This window comes from Monopterus albus, unplaced genomic scaffold (assembly GCF_001952655.1).
Source record: "Monopterus albus unplaced genomic scaffold, M_albus_1.0 scaffold27.1, whole genome shotgun sequence".
In the NCBI taxonomy this organism is placed as follows: Eukaryota; Metazoa; Chordata; class Actinopteri; order Synbranchiformes; family Synbranchidae; genus Monopterus; species Monopterus albus.
Window position 1 is genome coordinate 572,114 of NW_018127907.1, and position 13,603 is coordinate 585,716.

Here is a 13,603-nt window from a genome sequence, read left to right on the forward strand (position 1 = left end):
TACATACACATTACAACACACTGCTGCTCGCCAAACAGATGAGTCAGAACGCCTCCCCAGAGGACAAACAGCTGATCTTGGTTCAGCTGCCGGGTTCATATGCCAGCTGTAAATAGCGCATGGTGCTCACAAACACACACACACAACCCCTATGTAACACATAGGAGTTAGATATGTCATTACTGCACCTCATCAGACAGTTAATGATATAAAAAATCACGTACTATAGCTATTATTGACCGAGAGCAGCAGTTGTGACATTGAGACAACAGATACTTTTTTCCATCCATTCAGATGCACATCAAACTTTACTGTGTTCATACAGGAAACATGAAAACTGACCTCACACTTAAGTAGGCCAAGCAGTTTAATAAGCGTCAAATAAACCCTAGCCTGCATGCAGCAGAAATAAACAAAAAGTAATTTTGTGTGAGTAATGTCAGAAGTGTCTCTTTGTGTAATCAAGTCATAAGCTTCTGTTATAGTTTCCCCTGGGAGCTATAATGACTATAGAGAGTAAGATATTTCATCATAGCTTAACCATAGATAGTAGAAATTGTGCTTACACCAGCGTTCACAGTGTGCGGAGTCACCTCGGTGGGCACGGCTCATGCAGTGATGGCAGGCCACACTAATGTCATCCTGTAAATATTGTTTTTGCTGCTGAGTTTCAGGAACATAATATTGAACAGTATTTGCTGAGCCGGGGTATTGCCCACAAGTGTCTTATGTTTTGCACTTTAAATAGCCCTTTGTAACTCAAATGTGTCAACTGTCAGCAATCTGGTTTTTCCTAAAGTCTAGAGTGAAGTATCCGCATGTATATCTGCAGCATACTGTACAACATGACTTCAAATGTTGTTCCAGAATCTTCATGTGGCAGAAAAAGTGTTGCTGGGATCTCAAAGCTTGGACCAGTTTGGGTCTGGTTCCCACGCCTGAATTCAATAAATGCCCCCTTTGTTCTCAGTCAGCTTCTAACTGTGAACAGAATTTTCTGTCAAAATTATAATTATTTTGGCTATTTCTATAAAAGCTTTCTGTATTTGTGTTTTTGTCTAGGCTCTTCTCACTAGGTTGAACTAAGCAGGACCAGGGTTTAGTGATGTTTGAATCATAATGCTATGGCCCTGGCTGATGGGCCATTCTAAATGAAATCTAATCAAAATGCACTCACATAGGTCTGATGAAGCAAACCTTTTGAGTGTTATATTCATTTTTTAAATAAGAAAGTATGCATTTTAAACTTTAATTTTAGTTCCAGCTATTGATTTCCAAATCCTTTCTTTCCTTTCTCTTGTTAATTAGCATAAAATTATGCACAAAACATGGAAAGTATGCTATCTGTCTGCATTCATAATTTCAGTATTATGAATTAAAATCTCTGCTGTCATTTTCAAATAGTGTGTTACTAATACCTCTTCATCATCAGTGGTTGTATTTCAGTGTGCAGCTATGTATTTCTAACCAAAAAAATCCAACACTTTAAAGGCTTCACACAATTCTATGCTGGATTTCAGTTCAATATAATAATGCTGAATTTCATCTATACCACAAAAGCACTGGGTTTCTAATGCTTTTCCCTTTTCTTGACTGTTTTTTCTCTATAAGAAACACTGAAGGGTCCCTTGATTCCAACCATCACTGAATGCCAGTGTGCTGAATCTTGAGCAAGCATCACAAGTTAACAGCTTCATCCTTGTTTCATGCAATTCCCTCCAATTATTTGCACTTTCCTGGGTAAAATAAACCCCTCCCATTTGGAAACACTAGAGTTGCCAGGCAACCAGAGCAAAAGAGGCCTCCCAGCAGAAGTGAGTGACCAGCGGTTGCTCCTCCTCAGGACCCGGCACTGATGCTAGTCTAAGGAGCACACAAACACTATGAATATCTACACAAACACACATGTTGCGGCCTACACGTGTGTTCTGCACACCTCCAGAAAGCTTGGTGAAGGCTACAAAAAAAATGATTTCCAGCTGAATATGGTTCAAACTGAAAAACTCACACAGCAGCAACTTAGTTGCTTGGCCAATGACATCAACTGAAATCAGTCTGCCAAACCTATGTTTTCTCTGAGACCAAGTTTGTGTCTTAGAGTAGCCTGGGCTCAGAGCAGCAGCAGGCAGCAAAGGCTCTGGCCCCCGTCACCGTGCCCCATCTGTGAGCTTCCAGTTGGGTCAGTGCTTCAGTGGGTGTGAAGAAAAGACATAACACTCACCAAACATGTTCCTACAGTGAAATATTCATCACATCTTGACAGAATATTCTTAAGACTGTGGTATTTTGGGGGCAGCTATGGCTCAGGAAGTAGAGCAGCCGCCTCCCAATTGGAAGATTGGTGATTTGATTCCCAGTCTCACCGTTCCTCATGTTGAAATGTCCTTCAAACACTGAACTCCTGGTGGCCAGGCAACGAATGGCAGTGCTGTCATCAGTAAAGAAGTTTCCCCACAGGGATTGATGAATAACTTCTTTTTAAAAAATATTTAGGTATATGAGGTATATTCACAGGCAGAGCTCAACTCTAATGACATGAGAGAATCTGACTATGACTGCAGTCATGCTGGAAGTATAATAAAATGCTAACTTGAGACCATTCTACCCTCATTCAATGCAATCCATTTGCAGCTGTAGATTGGAAATGAGGTGAGGACATAGAAGACACAAATACACTGTGCTTGCAAGTGTACAGTAGAAGGGTAAAGTTTTGGAGTGTGTGTGTGTGGTTGTTTGTCTATATATCAGCCCTGTGACAGACTGGTGACCTGTCCAGGGTGTACCCCACCTCTCGCGCAATATCACCTGGGATTGCCTCCGGCTCCCTGTGACCCTATTCAGAAATAAGTGATATAGATAATGGATGGATGTGATGAATCCACTGAAAATTATCACCCAACTCTGCAACTTCCCTCAACTCTATGGAATATTCACCACTGTGTTGTTTTAACAACCACAGCTTTAGTGTTCTGGTTCTCACTAGCTTCAGAAACATTAGTCCGTAGACTCACATTTGATAAGTTCCTCAATTAATTTTCTGTTGTTGCAGCAATTCTCAGTTCCTGTGTTATACAAATATGTATTAGCTTTGTCAGAATGCTACCCCTCACTTAAAGGACAAAACAATGACTCAAACACCATGATGCCATAAAGCTGATTCAAAAAAGTGGTTTTGATCAGTTGGAAATATTTTGTAGTGCTAGCTGTTGCTCTGAGCTTAAACATGCTGACTAGCTTTGTCATATTGGAATAACAGTGTTGACGGCAAAGACACAGTGAACTGTTAACTCCAGAAAGTCACCCTGGATACTTTAATAGGTTAAAAGCTTAAACTCTAGATCTAGTTTTTAATGTAGTGTAATTAATTAAATCAGAGTTTCTCAACATTTTCTGGCTTGTAAAATCTATTAAATTGTCAAGTAAATTCACACAATTTTGCTAAATCCACACATCTCCAGCGTCCTTGACTGTATATCACCTGACCTCAAAGTGGGGTCCTAACCCTTAGTTTAAGAAACTTTGCTTAAAGTTAATATATGTGGTAAAACTGCAGCTACCAGAACAACAGGTGCGAAATCAACCCAGTAAAACATACAAACATCCACACACAGAGACACACAGGCCCCTCTGTCTGAGCAGCCGGATAAAGCGGGTGCTTTGATATGATGCCCACTGCGTCTCCCATTCTCCGCACCACTCTGCCATTGCCTCTGTGCTCTCCTCCCTCTTTCTCTGTCATGTCCAGCCTTCCCCCTGCACACCCTCCTTTCCTCCCCCATCTTAGACTCCTCAGCCTTTCTTTCATTTTGCCTCACACCTTCCCATCTCTCAATCCATGCCCCTGCTCTCTTTGCTCACTTTCTCTGCTTGGGGCCATAAAACAGGAGGGGATGCTCTTGTGTGTGTGTGTGTGCACATGCGCCATGGCCACATGCACATACACCTTGCTACATATCTCACTGTGTGTTGTAGACATACAGATTGAGGATAGGGCATCTCTGGGTGTTGCTGATTCCCCATCTTATGACATGTGCTGTGACTCCAGCACGAACAGATCTGGTTTCCATGACTACCAGTGCCCCACTTTTAAAGCTGCTGCTCCAGAGTTTGTGTCTCTCTGCATGCGTGTTTGTATACACTGATAAATACATACCATATATTTCAGTGAACATATGCATTCCTTTGAGTGCATGTATCTTTGTACAGCACATGGATCTCTGTCATCTGTGTTGTTTGTGATGGACTGGGAGAGTTTCCTCTACATGTTTGTGTGTGTGATTCCCATAATAAGGCACGCTCTTTAATCTTTAATGCAGCTGAAAGTACAACTAGCACGGTCAGAGCCAGGAGAGGCGTGTTTTCCAAAACAGGCATTTCCTTATCATGTCAGTAGGAGACTAAATTAAGGGAACACAGTGTGGAGTGGTAGAAAACGTGGTCCTCGACATCCCAGGAGACTCAAACAACCAAATAACACTCAGGGGATTCGTTAAACAGAAATGAATTCCCTTCTGTAGTGTTAGGTCTCATTCCCTGTGTACTATCACTGTCCCACACATATGTTAACATTTTCAACAGATAAGCTAAATTGAACTGACTGAAATGTCACATAACACCATTATTTTTACATACTAAATGACACATAACACCATTATTTTTACATACTATATAGTTGCTCCAACACATCAGGACACAAAGAGAAGAGGAGAGAGAACTGCAGAAAAAAATGAAGGCCTCACTCATTTTGCTGTCAGCTGCTGATACTGTGCACCTGAAAGCACAGGGGGATTTTATGAGGCATACATGGCACAAAGAGCTGAGGAGAAGGGGGTCTGTTTTTCTTTGTTGCCTTGCATATTAAAGCACAGATTCATACATGTCATATTTTACACATGAAATGTGTCTGCAGACAATCTAGCGGACACATACCCTCACACACACACATAGAGGAAACTCCTCCCATGTGGGTGTTCAAACTAAGACAAATGCTGATGAGTCATCTTTCTGTGAGCCTCACCAGCGTTCTGCTGCTGGAACAGTCCTTGACAGCAGCGGGAGAAACAGTATCATCTGCTTGGCCTGGTAGCTAGCTGCGTCAGGTGTTCTCAGTAGGACAGCAGAGTATCCCATGTTGCTGTCCCATATTTTTTTGCAGGAGCAGACTGTTAAGGAAAAAGAAGCTACTGTCCACAAGACTTGACAGTAGCTTCTTATCCTTCAGGCTGCAATTTCTCACTCTGATGAGTGTCACAAAATCTGATACTGTCCTCTGTGATTCATCCGGTTCAAGATGATGAGCTGACAACCTGAATGTAAATATAGTTCATTCAAAGGCATAAGGCTCTACAGCAAGAAATTCATAGCTGACCAAAATTTGCAGCAGAAAGTAACTAAATGCATGTACTCAAGTACTGTACTTAAGAAGATTTTCAAGATACTTTACTTAGGTCTCCCTATTTTTATCTTACTTACACTTCTTACTTACATTTCAAGAGAAATACTATTCAAATTACTCTATACCAACAGCTATAGTTTCTAGACTAGACTAATATTTTATATAAAATATATAATTAAACTATATCAATGTATTTATAATATTAAAATAGTTATACAGTAGTACATCAGGGTAGCTAAATGTAGTCAATATCAGCTCTAAAGGGACTCATTTTACATGATAACTTTTGGTTTGTAGGTGTATGTAATAAAAACAGTACTTTATCTTAAAACTCCTTTTGAATGCACACCTTTTTATTGTATGTAGATATTTTTACAGTGTGGTGTTGGTAAGTAAAAGACCTAACACTGACCGAAATGGACAAAACATGTGCAAAATATACTTATAAAAAGTAGGCCCTACAGATTCAGTCAATGAATCTAACAAGAGTTTATAAAAATGTGCCGTCCTCACCCTCCACAGTGAATGGCATCAATGCCAATTTGTCTAAAAGATGTACGTAGATAACAAGGGTTTGCTGTAGTACTTTCTGTCTGATCATGGTAAGCAAGAAAAACATTAAAGTACTTGCTTCCTACAGGGGGTCTCAGTATCACTACACCTTAAAAAAGGCACAAGACTACCAGATCAGTGTGACAGTGATGACGAGCTTCCAGAAAAGAGGCCAAAATCTCACGCAGATTAACACAAGCCTTTTGCCTTTTACTTTAGTTGTAAGAGCATGAGACCTGAGCATAAACCTGCCACCAAGGGTCTACGTTTGAAGCCCCACAGGAAAAAGGAGGGAGCTTCACAGAAACAGGGACAACAACTGGGTGATGCTGGCAAATGGCTATGAAAATGAATCTCTGCACCCCAGCTCTTCATCTGGAAGAGGGCACAAGACTCTTTTTCACAGAATGCAAATGTGGAGGCAGTAATGAGATGAAGCTATTTTCCTTCAAGGGTTTGGTGCAATTTTTCTGTGTTTACTGGTGATAGAGATGAAGGGTTATTTCAGTGCTTTCAATTGCATTCCCTATTCAGCTCCATTAACATCTGTCTGCCTTTCCACTGTCAGCTTTAAATTACATCAGCACTTTCAGGTTTTTCTTGTGGTGATTTCATATGATCACAATCTGAGACTGAGAAGCATGGCAGTTGAACTAGAGCAGTAAATTGTATTGGGTCCTCAAAGTATGCCTTACAAATGTTTTAATTTTCCATTTAATCTTTTATCCAAGTGTTACTCTATCATGTGCAGTTCATAAGGAGCCTATAAGAAGAAGGGTAGTCACTGGTGTACCTTTGGTAAAATACATATCACAGCCACGTGCAGGTTTTTATTATCACTTTGTGTGTGTGTTTGTGAAAGACTGGCTATGCAATTAACTCCGTATTTGGCTGTATTCTTCTGTCATGGTTTCAAGTTTTTATCTCTTAAAGGTTAAAAAGCTGAACCAAAGCCATCATTTTATTACATCCAGTTTTGAAAACTCTAGCTACTTTTGGTCTGTTACTAATCTAATTTCCAATAAGATTTAAACTCAGTCTCTCTTAAAATGAACAGTCCTGGACCAAACTTTCTGACACTCCAGGGATCAGAGCATAAAAAACTCCCCTGGTTGCTTATGGTTGTAGAGAGGAATTATAAAACCAGGAACTTCATCATAATAACTTAACGTAAGGCACTTGGCATGCTTCCTCACCATGCCCCCTGAAGGTCTGCCAAACACCTTGTCTTCAAATCCTAGATCAGGGCTTCATCATAACAGAAAGAAATTTCAGTAGCAGATTAGTAGCCCAACTAAAATCGATCCATCTCTGTGTAATTAATGCAGACACACAATCACAAGTATCTTTAGGATCATTACATTTAGGTTTGAGTCATCCCACAAGTAGTGATTAAGTCATTCTCTTAAGTAAAGGGATTGCAGACATCCTCCCTCCACATTTCCATTGTCTGTCAATAGGCCTACCACAGTTTTTCTCACAGCTCTGTAGCTGAAGAGTGTGAGAACAGCTCCTACTACACACACACACACACACACACACACACACACACATACACACACACGCGCGCGCATGATTAGTGATTACTCATTCATGCTGTCTGTTTGAAAGGACGGATCTCGCCAGCAAAGCGAGCAACGAAGAAGAAGCGAGTGTGATCGGTGCGTTTGCCTTATCTGGCAGGGAGCATTGCGCTGTCCATGGTTCTGAATCTGACTGTACGGCTGGTATTGGTGAATGGGGGGTGGAGGAGGGGGTGCGTATGCAGCTAACTACATTAATCATACGCGTGCGCGCACATGCACACAAGCAGAGGCGCACATACACAGTGAGTGGTGATGTGGGCTGTAGAGCATGTGCCAGTGAGTGAACCAGCAGGTGACATATCTTCTAGCTCCACTGATGAGAGCTATTCTGCTGCTGATCCTGACAGAGTCAGCAGCAGCATAAGCCTAAGGTGAAGGGAGGCGAGATGCAGAGCCTCCACTCCCTGCTTCTGGGGGACATCCATTTCACTGCACTGGCTCAAACGCATTCACTCTACTTTAGTGACTATAAATCGGCCTCGCTGTTGTCAGTTAACATTCACACGGCAGCCTGTAGGTTTGAATAAGGAGAACACACATGCACACAGTGTGGCCCTCTGCTGCTCATCACCATTACCATTACCACCACCTTCATCATCATCATCCCCATTCTAACAAGGAGCAGCATGAACATCAGCCTGATGCAATAACGGGATCCAAAAATTACCTTTCATCCAGTCCAGCACTTGCTTTGGTGTCCATTTACTTATAGGTTCCATAACCAGAGCCATGGTGTCACAGTCTCTCCGAGATGAACAGCACAGGACTCAACGCAGGCGACATAAAACGACTTGTCAGTCACATCTGGAATGACACGGTGGTGGGTAAATCTGAGGGAAAAGAAAGCTCGTCAGTTTTATTCTCTCCATCAGAGCCCGGCCGCCTGCAGAAACGGTGAGCGGGATGCGGTGGTGCAATCCACGCGCACACAGTGAGACACGCACACACACGCTTCCCCCTCTCTCTCTCTTTCTCTCTCTCTCTGTGCTTCTCTGCCTTCCCGCCAGCAGCCCGTACGCTGTGAGAAGTGGATTCGGTGAGCGCGAAGGGATGGAGCGACCCCTCCCCTCTCCTCTTTTCCTCCCGCCCGCCTTGCTGCAGCATCACAAGGGCCACCACTCATAATACAGACCAGGGAATGGTGCAACGCACACCATATAGGGAGGATCTCTGTCTCCCTCCCTCCATGCCTCACACTCACATGCACATGCATATACAGAGAGGAGGGCTTTATGCAACAATAACTTAAGTGGGACTTTATTACACTAGTCTTTATACAGTAGGCTAACCTAAAGCAAAAGTGTCTGTGGAAATACTATAGAAACAATGTTTTTATTATGTGGATTAGAGAACAGAATTCGGTGTCTTGTGTCATCTGGGTTAAGTTTACTGTCCATAGATGAGGAAATCAGCATCAGTTGTCAAACGCTGCTAGAGGCATGGGATCAGCTGTGGGGAACAGCGCCCCCTGCTGCGCACGTGGGACACAGCTGACGTCATGGATTAAAGCAGCAGCGCTCCCCAACCCCACCCCACCACCACTACAGACACACACACACGTTACACAGGCTAGTGAAGTGAGATGGAGAAAGCATATATATGTGTATACATATATATAACCCCCAAAATAAAGAAAGAATGCAGATGAATTATATTAAAAAGGAAAAGAAAGAAATAATAAAACCACAAAGCAGAGTCAAGAAGCCACAGATTATGATCACAGCCTTCCTCTTTGTAATGGGAGTTATCACTGATGGCATTTGTATAGGCTGCTGGCTTGTGCATTTAAAAGTTATTTAAATCCCCACCACCTTCAGCCCCATACACAATAGGAACAAACAACAAATCACTGTTGACATGTCTTTATTGGTTTTATATACAATCAAAGGCACATTTGGTTTAAAGTGCAGGATTATGTTCGGGTATGACTATCTAAATTGATTGTAACAGTTGAGAATCGTTTATGTGAATACTTGTGGCCGTCTGTGCGTTTATGTTGCTGGTAAAGTCCCGGTTCAGGGCAGGGTCAATGTTGGCTTCATCCTGGTTCCAAAGGAGAGAATATTTATTACTCCATTTGCCCAATGGTCTGGATAGTTAATTCTTCATACCTACTCTTAGCCTCTCTCTCTTCCCCATATGTAATGGTAATATTGCCAATAAGCTATTGGACTGTAATAAGACAGCATCTAACTGCCAAAGGTGCAGTACAGTCTAGTGGTGTTTACAAAGAAGAGTATTTTTTTCTTATCTAAACCCTGTATTACAAACTGAAATATAAAGTGTAATCAAATTTAAATTACATTTGTTTTGTTTGCATGATGATAAGTTAATGCAGTATGGCCAACGCAGACGGAACAAGATTCACTATGTAAATGTAAATGTAAATATAATGTAAACCAAAAGCTAATTTTAACATTTAAACTACTAAACTTCTATAGGTCTATTTTGAATCCTGAAAAAAACAAAACAAAAACAAACAAAAAATACAACAAAGAAACAGATCATATCTAATCTTTTCTGCACATATAAAGTCTAATATTAATTAAAGGTCAATAATAAAGATTGATCACATTTGTTATCTAATAGGCTCACATACGTATGTATATAGCCTATATACAGTATTTTATTTATTTTAATCGTATATTTGAATACTGTACAGCCAAGCATGGTTTCAGACATTTAACTAAACACCAGTGGGGGAGAAGTACTCAGATTGTTTACTTAATTAAAAGTAGCAATATCATAGTGTAAAATTACTGTTACAAGTAAAAGTTTTGCATCCAAAATGTTATTTAAGTAAAAGTACAAATGTATTAGCAGAAAATATGCTTCAAATACCAAAAGTAAAAGTACTCATTAGGCAAAATTGTATAGTTTATGTTGATGTACATCTTATGATTTGAATATATTTATTGATTTATTATTGTGTATTCATACATTGATTGTTGTAGATGGTAAAAGTGGTGGTAGTTTTAACTACCTTACCTTACATACTACTAGCTTGTGAATTTTACACCATGAGTCAATAAATCTTGTGATCATATTGTATTTTGTTTTATTAACCTCTTTCTGAAAAGTAACTAGTGACAAAGGTAATAAAATAAATGTAGTGAGTACAAAATACAAAGTTTTTCTGAAGTGTAGTGAATTTGAAGTATGAAGTAGCAGAAAAGGAAAATACTCAAGTAAAGTACAGATATCTCAAAATTGTGCTAAAGTACAGTACTAGAGGTCAAGGTCAGGTGTTTATTGTCATATGCACAGTGAGGAAACGTGTTTCCCTGTACAATGACATTTTTATTTTGCCGTCCACACGGATGCCACACAAAATCTAAATATCAAAATCTAAGGCACTGTAAAACAGCCAATGAGAGAAGCATAATGAAAACTACAACAGCCAATGAAGGAAACAATGAGTAAATGTACTTAGTTACTTTCCACCTCAGCAAAAAAAACAACCTACTTTAGACGCTACGTTCAGATGATGAGGAAACGAGCCATTCCCCATCCAAAGTTTCGACTGCTCCCATGTCTTTGACCTCTTCCTACCCCAGCAGCTACTGGACAAAGTCACCGGCGGGGGGGCGGGACCACACGGCTCAGTTTTCAGCCCTTTCCGAATGTCACAGCGATGATCTCGAGCCCTCATTGGCTCATGTCTGCAAATACGTCACAATCATGATTAGAATTGATGATCGGACGTTCTGATTTCATTGTCTAGCAAAGGGGACTGCTGAAGAAATCTGCTGAATTTGAACGTTCGTCTGATTTTGACATCAAAAATGGTAAGCAATAAAGTTATTTTACTTTTCCCTTTGGGCTGTCTCGAATTCTTTTTGTTCATATCTGCTCGAAGACAGAGTAGGCGAGAATGACCATGCCAGGGGTCGGGAAATCACAGATTTGAAGGAAAAGTTTAGCTGCAGCTATCCGGTGGGAAAGCTACAAGCTATGCTAATGCTAGCATAGCTGGCTGCCTCCGATATGGCCGCTCGGGCCTGCAAGCTAACGGAGCTGACTGTATGGCTATTGTGGTGATGCGGCGCTTACCCGGTTTGTTTACTGTCTGGCTCTCGGTTGTAAAGTTGTGGCATGCGCTTCCTGTGTGGTAATTGTGTTTCTGACTCGTTGGGCTCTTGCCTTGGTGGCGTACTGATCTGAGGTGTTCACAATTTGTTAGCAAATTCTCCCCGTAATGTTTCCATCTGGAGTGTATGCGTAGTCAGCCAGCCAAAATAAACCTGCTGGATGCTTAGTGGTCGCACGACATCCCCGTGTGTGACTTTGTTTATAAAAACCTCTACCAAGTGTATTTCAAACTTGGTCACCACCTTTTTTTAGCTATCGGCAAGTCCAGGTGTAGCAACTTGAACTGTGTTCTGCTCTTTTCCTTTCCCTTCCTGTGTACTAACATAATACAAGTTTTCTGCAAAAGTTTAATATGTTTTAATTCATATTCATTCCACTCCACCCCTTTAATTCACATTTTTGTATGGGACACTGAAAAATATAAGCTATTCATGTACATACTTTTATTATTTTGAAGGCTTGTTATAGAGCAATTATGCTCCCATGTGGAAATCTGTTTTGTTATTGTTTTATTTGACCTTTATGATACATTATGGCGTTTTGTTTTTGTCAACAAGTCATAAAACACTTGTAATAAATAAGTGTACAATTTTAACTCCAGGATTTACCCAAGGAGACTATAAATAGTTTCCTGTTGATAAACTAAACAGTGTCTTGTGAGGTTTGACATATCAGATTGATTGATAGTATTATCCGTGTTACACAGTGGCTTTGTCATAGCTTATTGTACTTTGATTGACACCCTGTTGTATCCTTGGCAGCTTCACAATGTTTGATAAAAACTTTATTCATGCAATATATGACAGTCTACAACACAACGAAACAGATCCTGTTACACAGAAATGTGCAACAAGATATCGACTAGTTGTTGGTTTTGTCATGTCCTTTGTATTTACACTCTTACTGATAGTGATGTGTTTTTTTCCCTCCTCCAGCAGTGTGCCAGGTACACTGAGATGGGATGAGCACAATCAAACTCGTGCTAACCTAGAAATGTGGCGTTTTTGCTGTGATCTACATGGCTGCCCCATTCCCCTCCAGTAGCAGAATGGATGCATGGCCTCAAAGGCGTGGTCTGCAGACTGTAAGTAGATCAAGAATTGTACAGAAATATAGATTGAAAAATGAAATGAGGTGTGTTAGAAAAAGTTAAAACACATACTGCTGCTGCAGTTGTAATCTTGTAATAGTTGATGCACTGCTATATTTCATTACAAAAAATAAGATCTTGTTGCATTGTGTTAGCTGAAGAAAGGAAATTGCACAAGTGTCGTCCAGTTCCACACTCACAGTAAAAGTTTTAGCTTTTTAAACAAATCGTCTAATAGTCTGTCCCAGTGCTCTGTCTAGGAGTAAGTTCTATGTAAGGGTAATTTTGGAGGGTTTTCTATCTCTCTGGTCGTCTCTCAGATGAACCTGCGATCAGTGTTTACGACTGAACAGCAGAGGATCCTGGAACGTTACTACGAGAATGGGATGACCAATCAGAGCAAGGCTTGCTTCCAGCTAATACTGCAGTGTGCTCAGGAGGCCAAATTGGACTTCAGCGTTGTTCGGGTAGGCCCATAAATTGTGCTTGTGTGTGCCTGAATGAGGAAGACGGAGGCAAAACTATCTGCTGTGATTTGTGTTCCCCTGTGGTATTTGCTGTAAGGGATGCCCATGTAGTGCTGGGGAAAATAACTGAAGCCATGAGTCTGTGGTTTCCCTCCTATGAGTTTTTCATCTAGTGCAGAGTCATGAATTATTATCCTCACTTTGCTGAATTAGTTCCTCTAGTGTTCTGCAGAATGTCTTTTTTAAGTGCTGTTACTGAGCTGATTACTCTTCTCCCTGCAGACATGGGTTGGCAACAAAAGGCGAAAGCTGGCCTCCAAGGTAGACCAGAATGGCAGTGTGTCGCATTCCTTATCCAGTCATGGACTCGCTGGGGGTCTGCTGTCAAATCACACATTGGCTGGCGCTTCTCTGTCCAACC

At 40.9% G+C, this 13,603-nt stretch overlaps 2 protein-coding genes across 5 annotated transcripts in view; one reads left to right on the forward strand and one right to left on the reverse strand.

The window, feature by feature from the left end:
• LOC109957545 (connector enhancer of kinase suppressor of ras 2) overlaps positions 1-8,530 on the reverse strand; it is a 50,586-nt gene extending 42,056 nt beyond the window's left edge. For all 3 annotated transcript variants that reach the window (XM_020595505.1, XM_020595504.1, XM_020595506.1), the window contains exon 1: positions 8,201-8,530. In XM_020595505.1, coding sequence (XP_020451161.1) covers positions 8,201-8,264 — 64 coding nt within the window. In that variant the 5' untranslated portion in view covers positions 8,265-8,530. The remainder of the gene's footprint in view (positions 1-8,200) is intronic.
• Positions 8,531-11,192: 2,662 nt separating this feature from the next.
• hdx (highly divergent homeobox) overlaps positions 11,193-13,603 on the forward strand; it is a 7,278-nt gene continuing 4,867 nt past the window's right edge. Inside the window, exons 1-4 of one of the 2 annotated variants that reach the window (XM_020595413.1) lie at positions 11,193-11,321; positions 12,561-12,709; positions 13,036-13,182; positions 13,465-13,603. The exon at positions 13,465-13,603 is cut by the window's right edge and continues 1,034 nt beyond it. In XM_020595413.1, coding sequence (XP_020451069.1) covers positions 12,644-12,709; positions 13,036-13,182; positions 13,465-13,603 — 352 coding nt within the window. In that variant the 5' untranslated portion in view covers positions 11,193-11,321; positions 12,561-12,643. Of the gene's footprint in view, positions 11,322-11,482; positions 11,590-12,560; positions 12,710-13,035; positions 13,183-13,464 lie in introns of those variants that run through there. The other variant, XM_020595414.1, reaches the window with a different exon arrangement.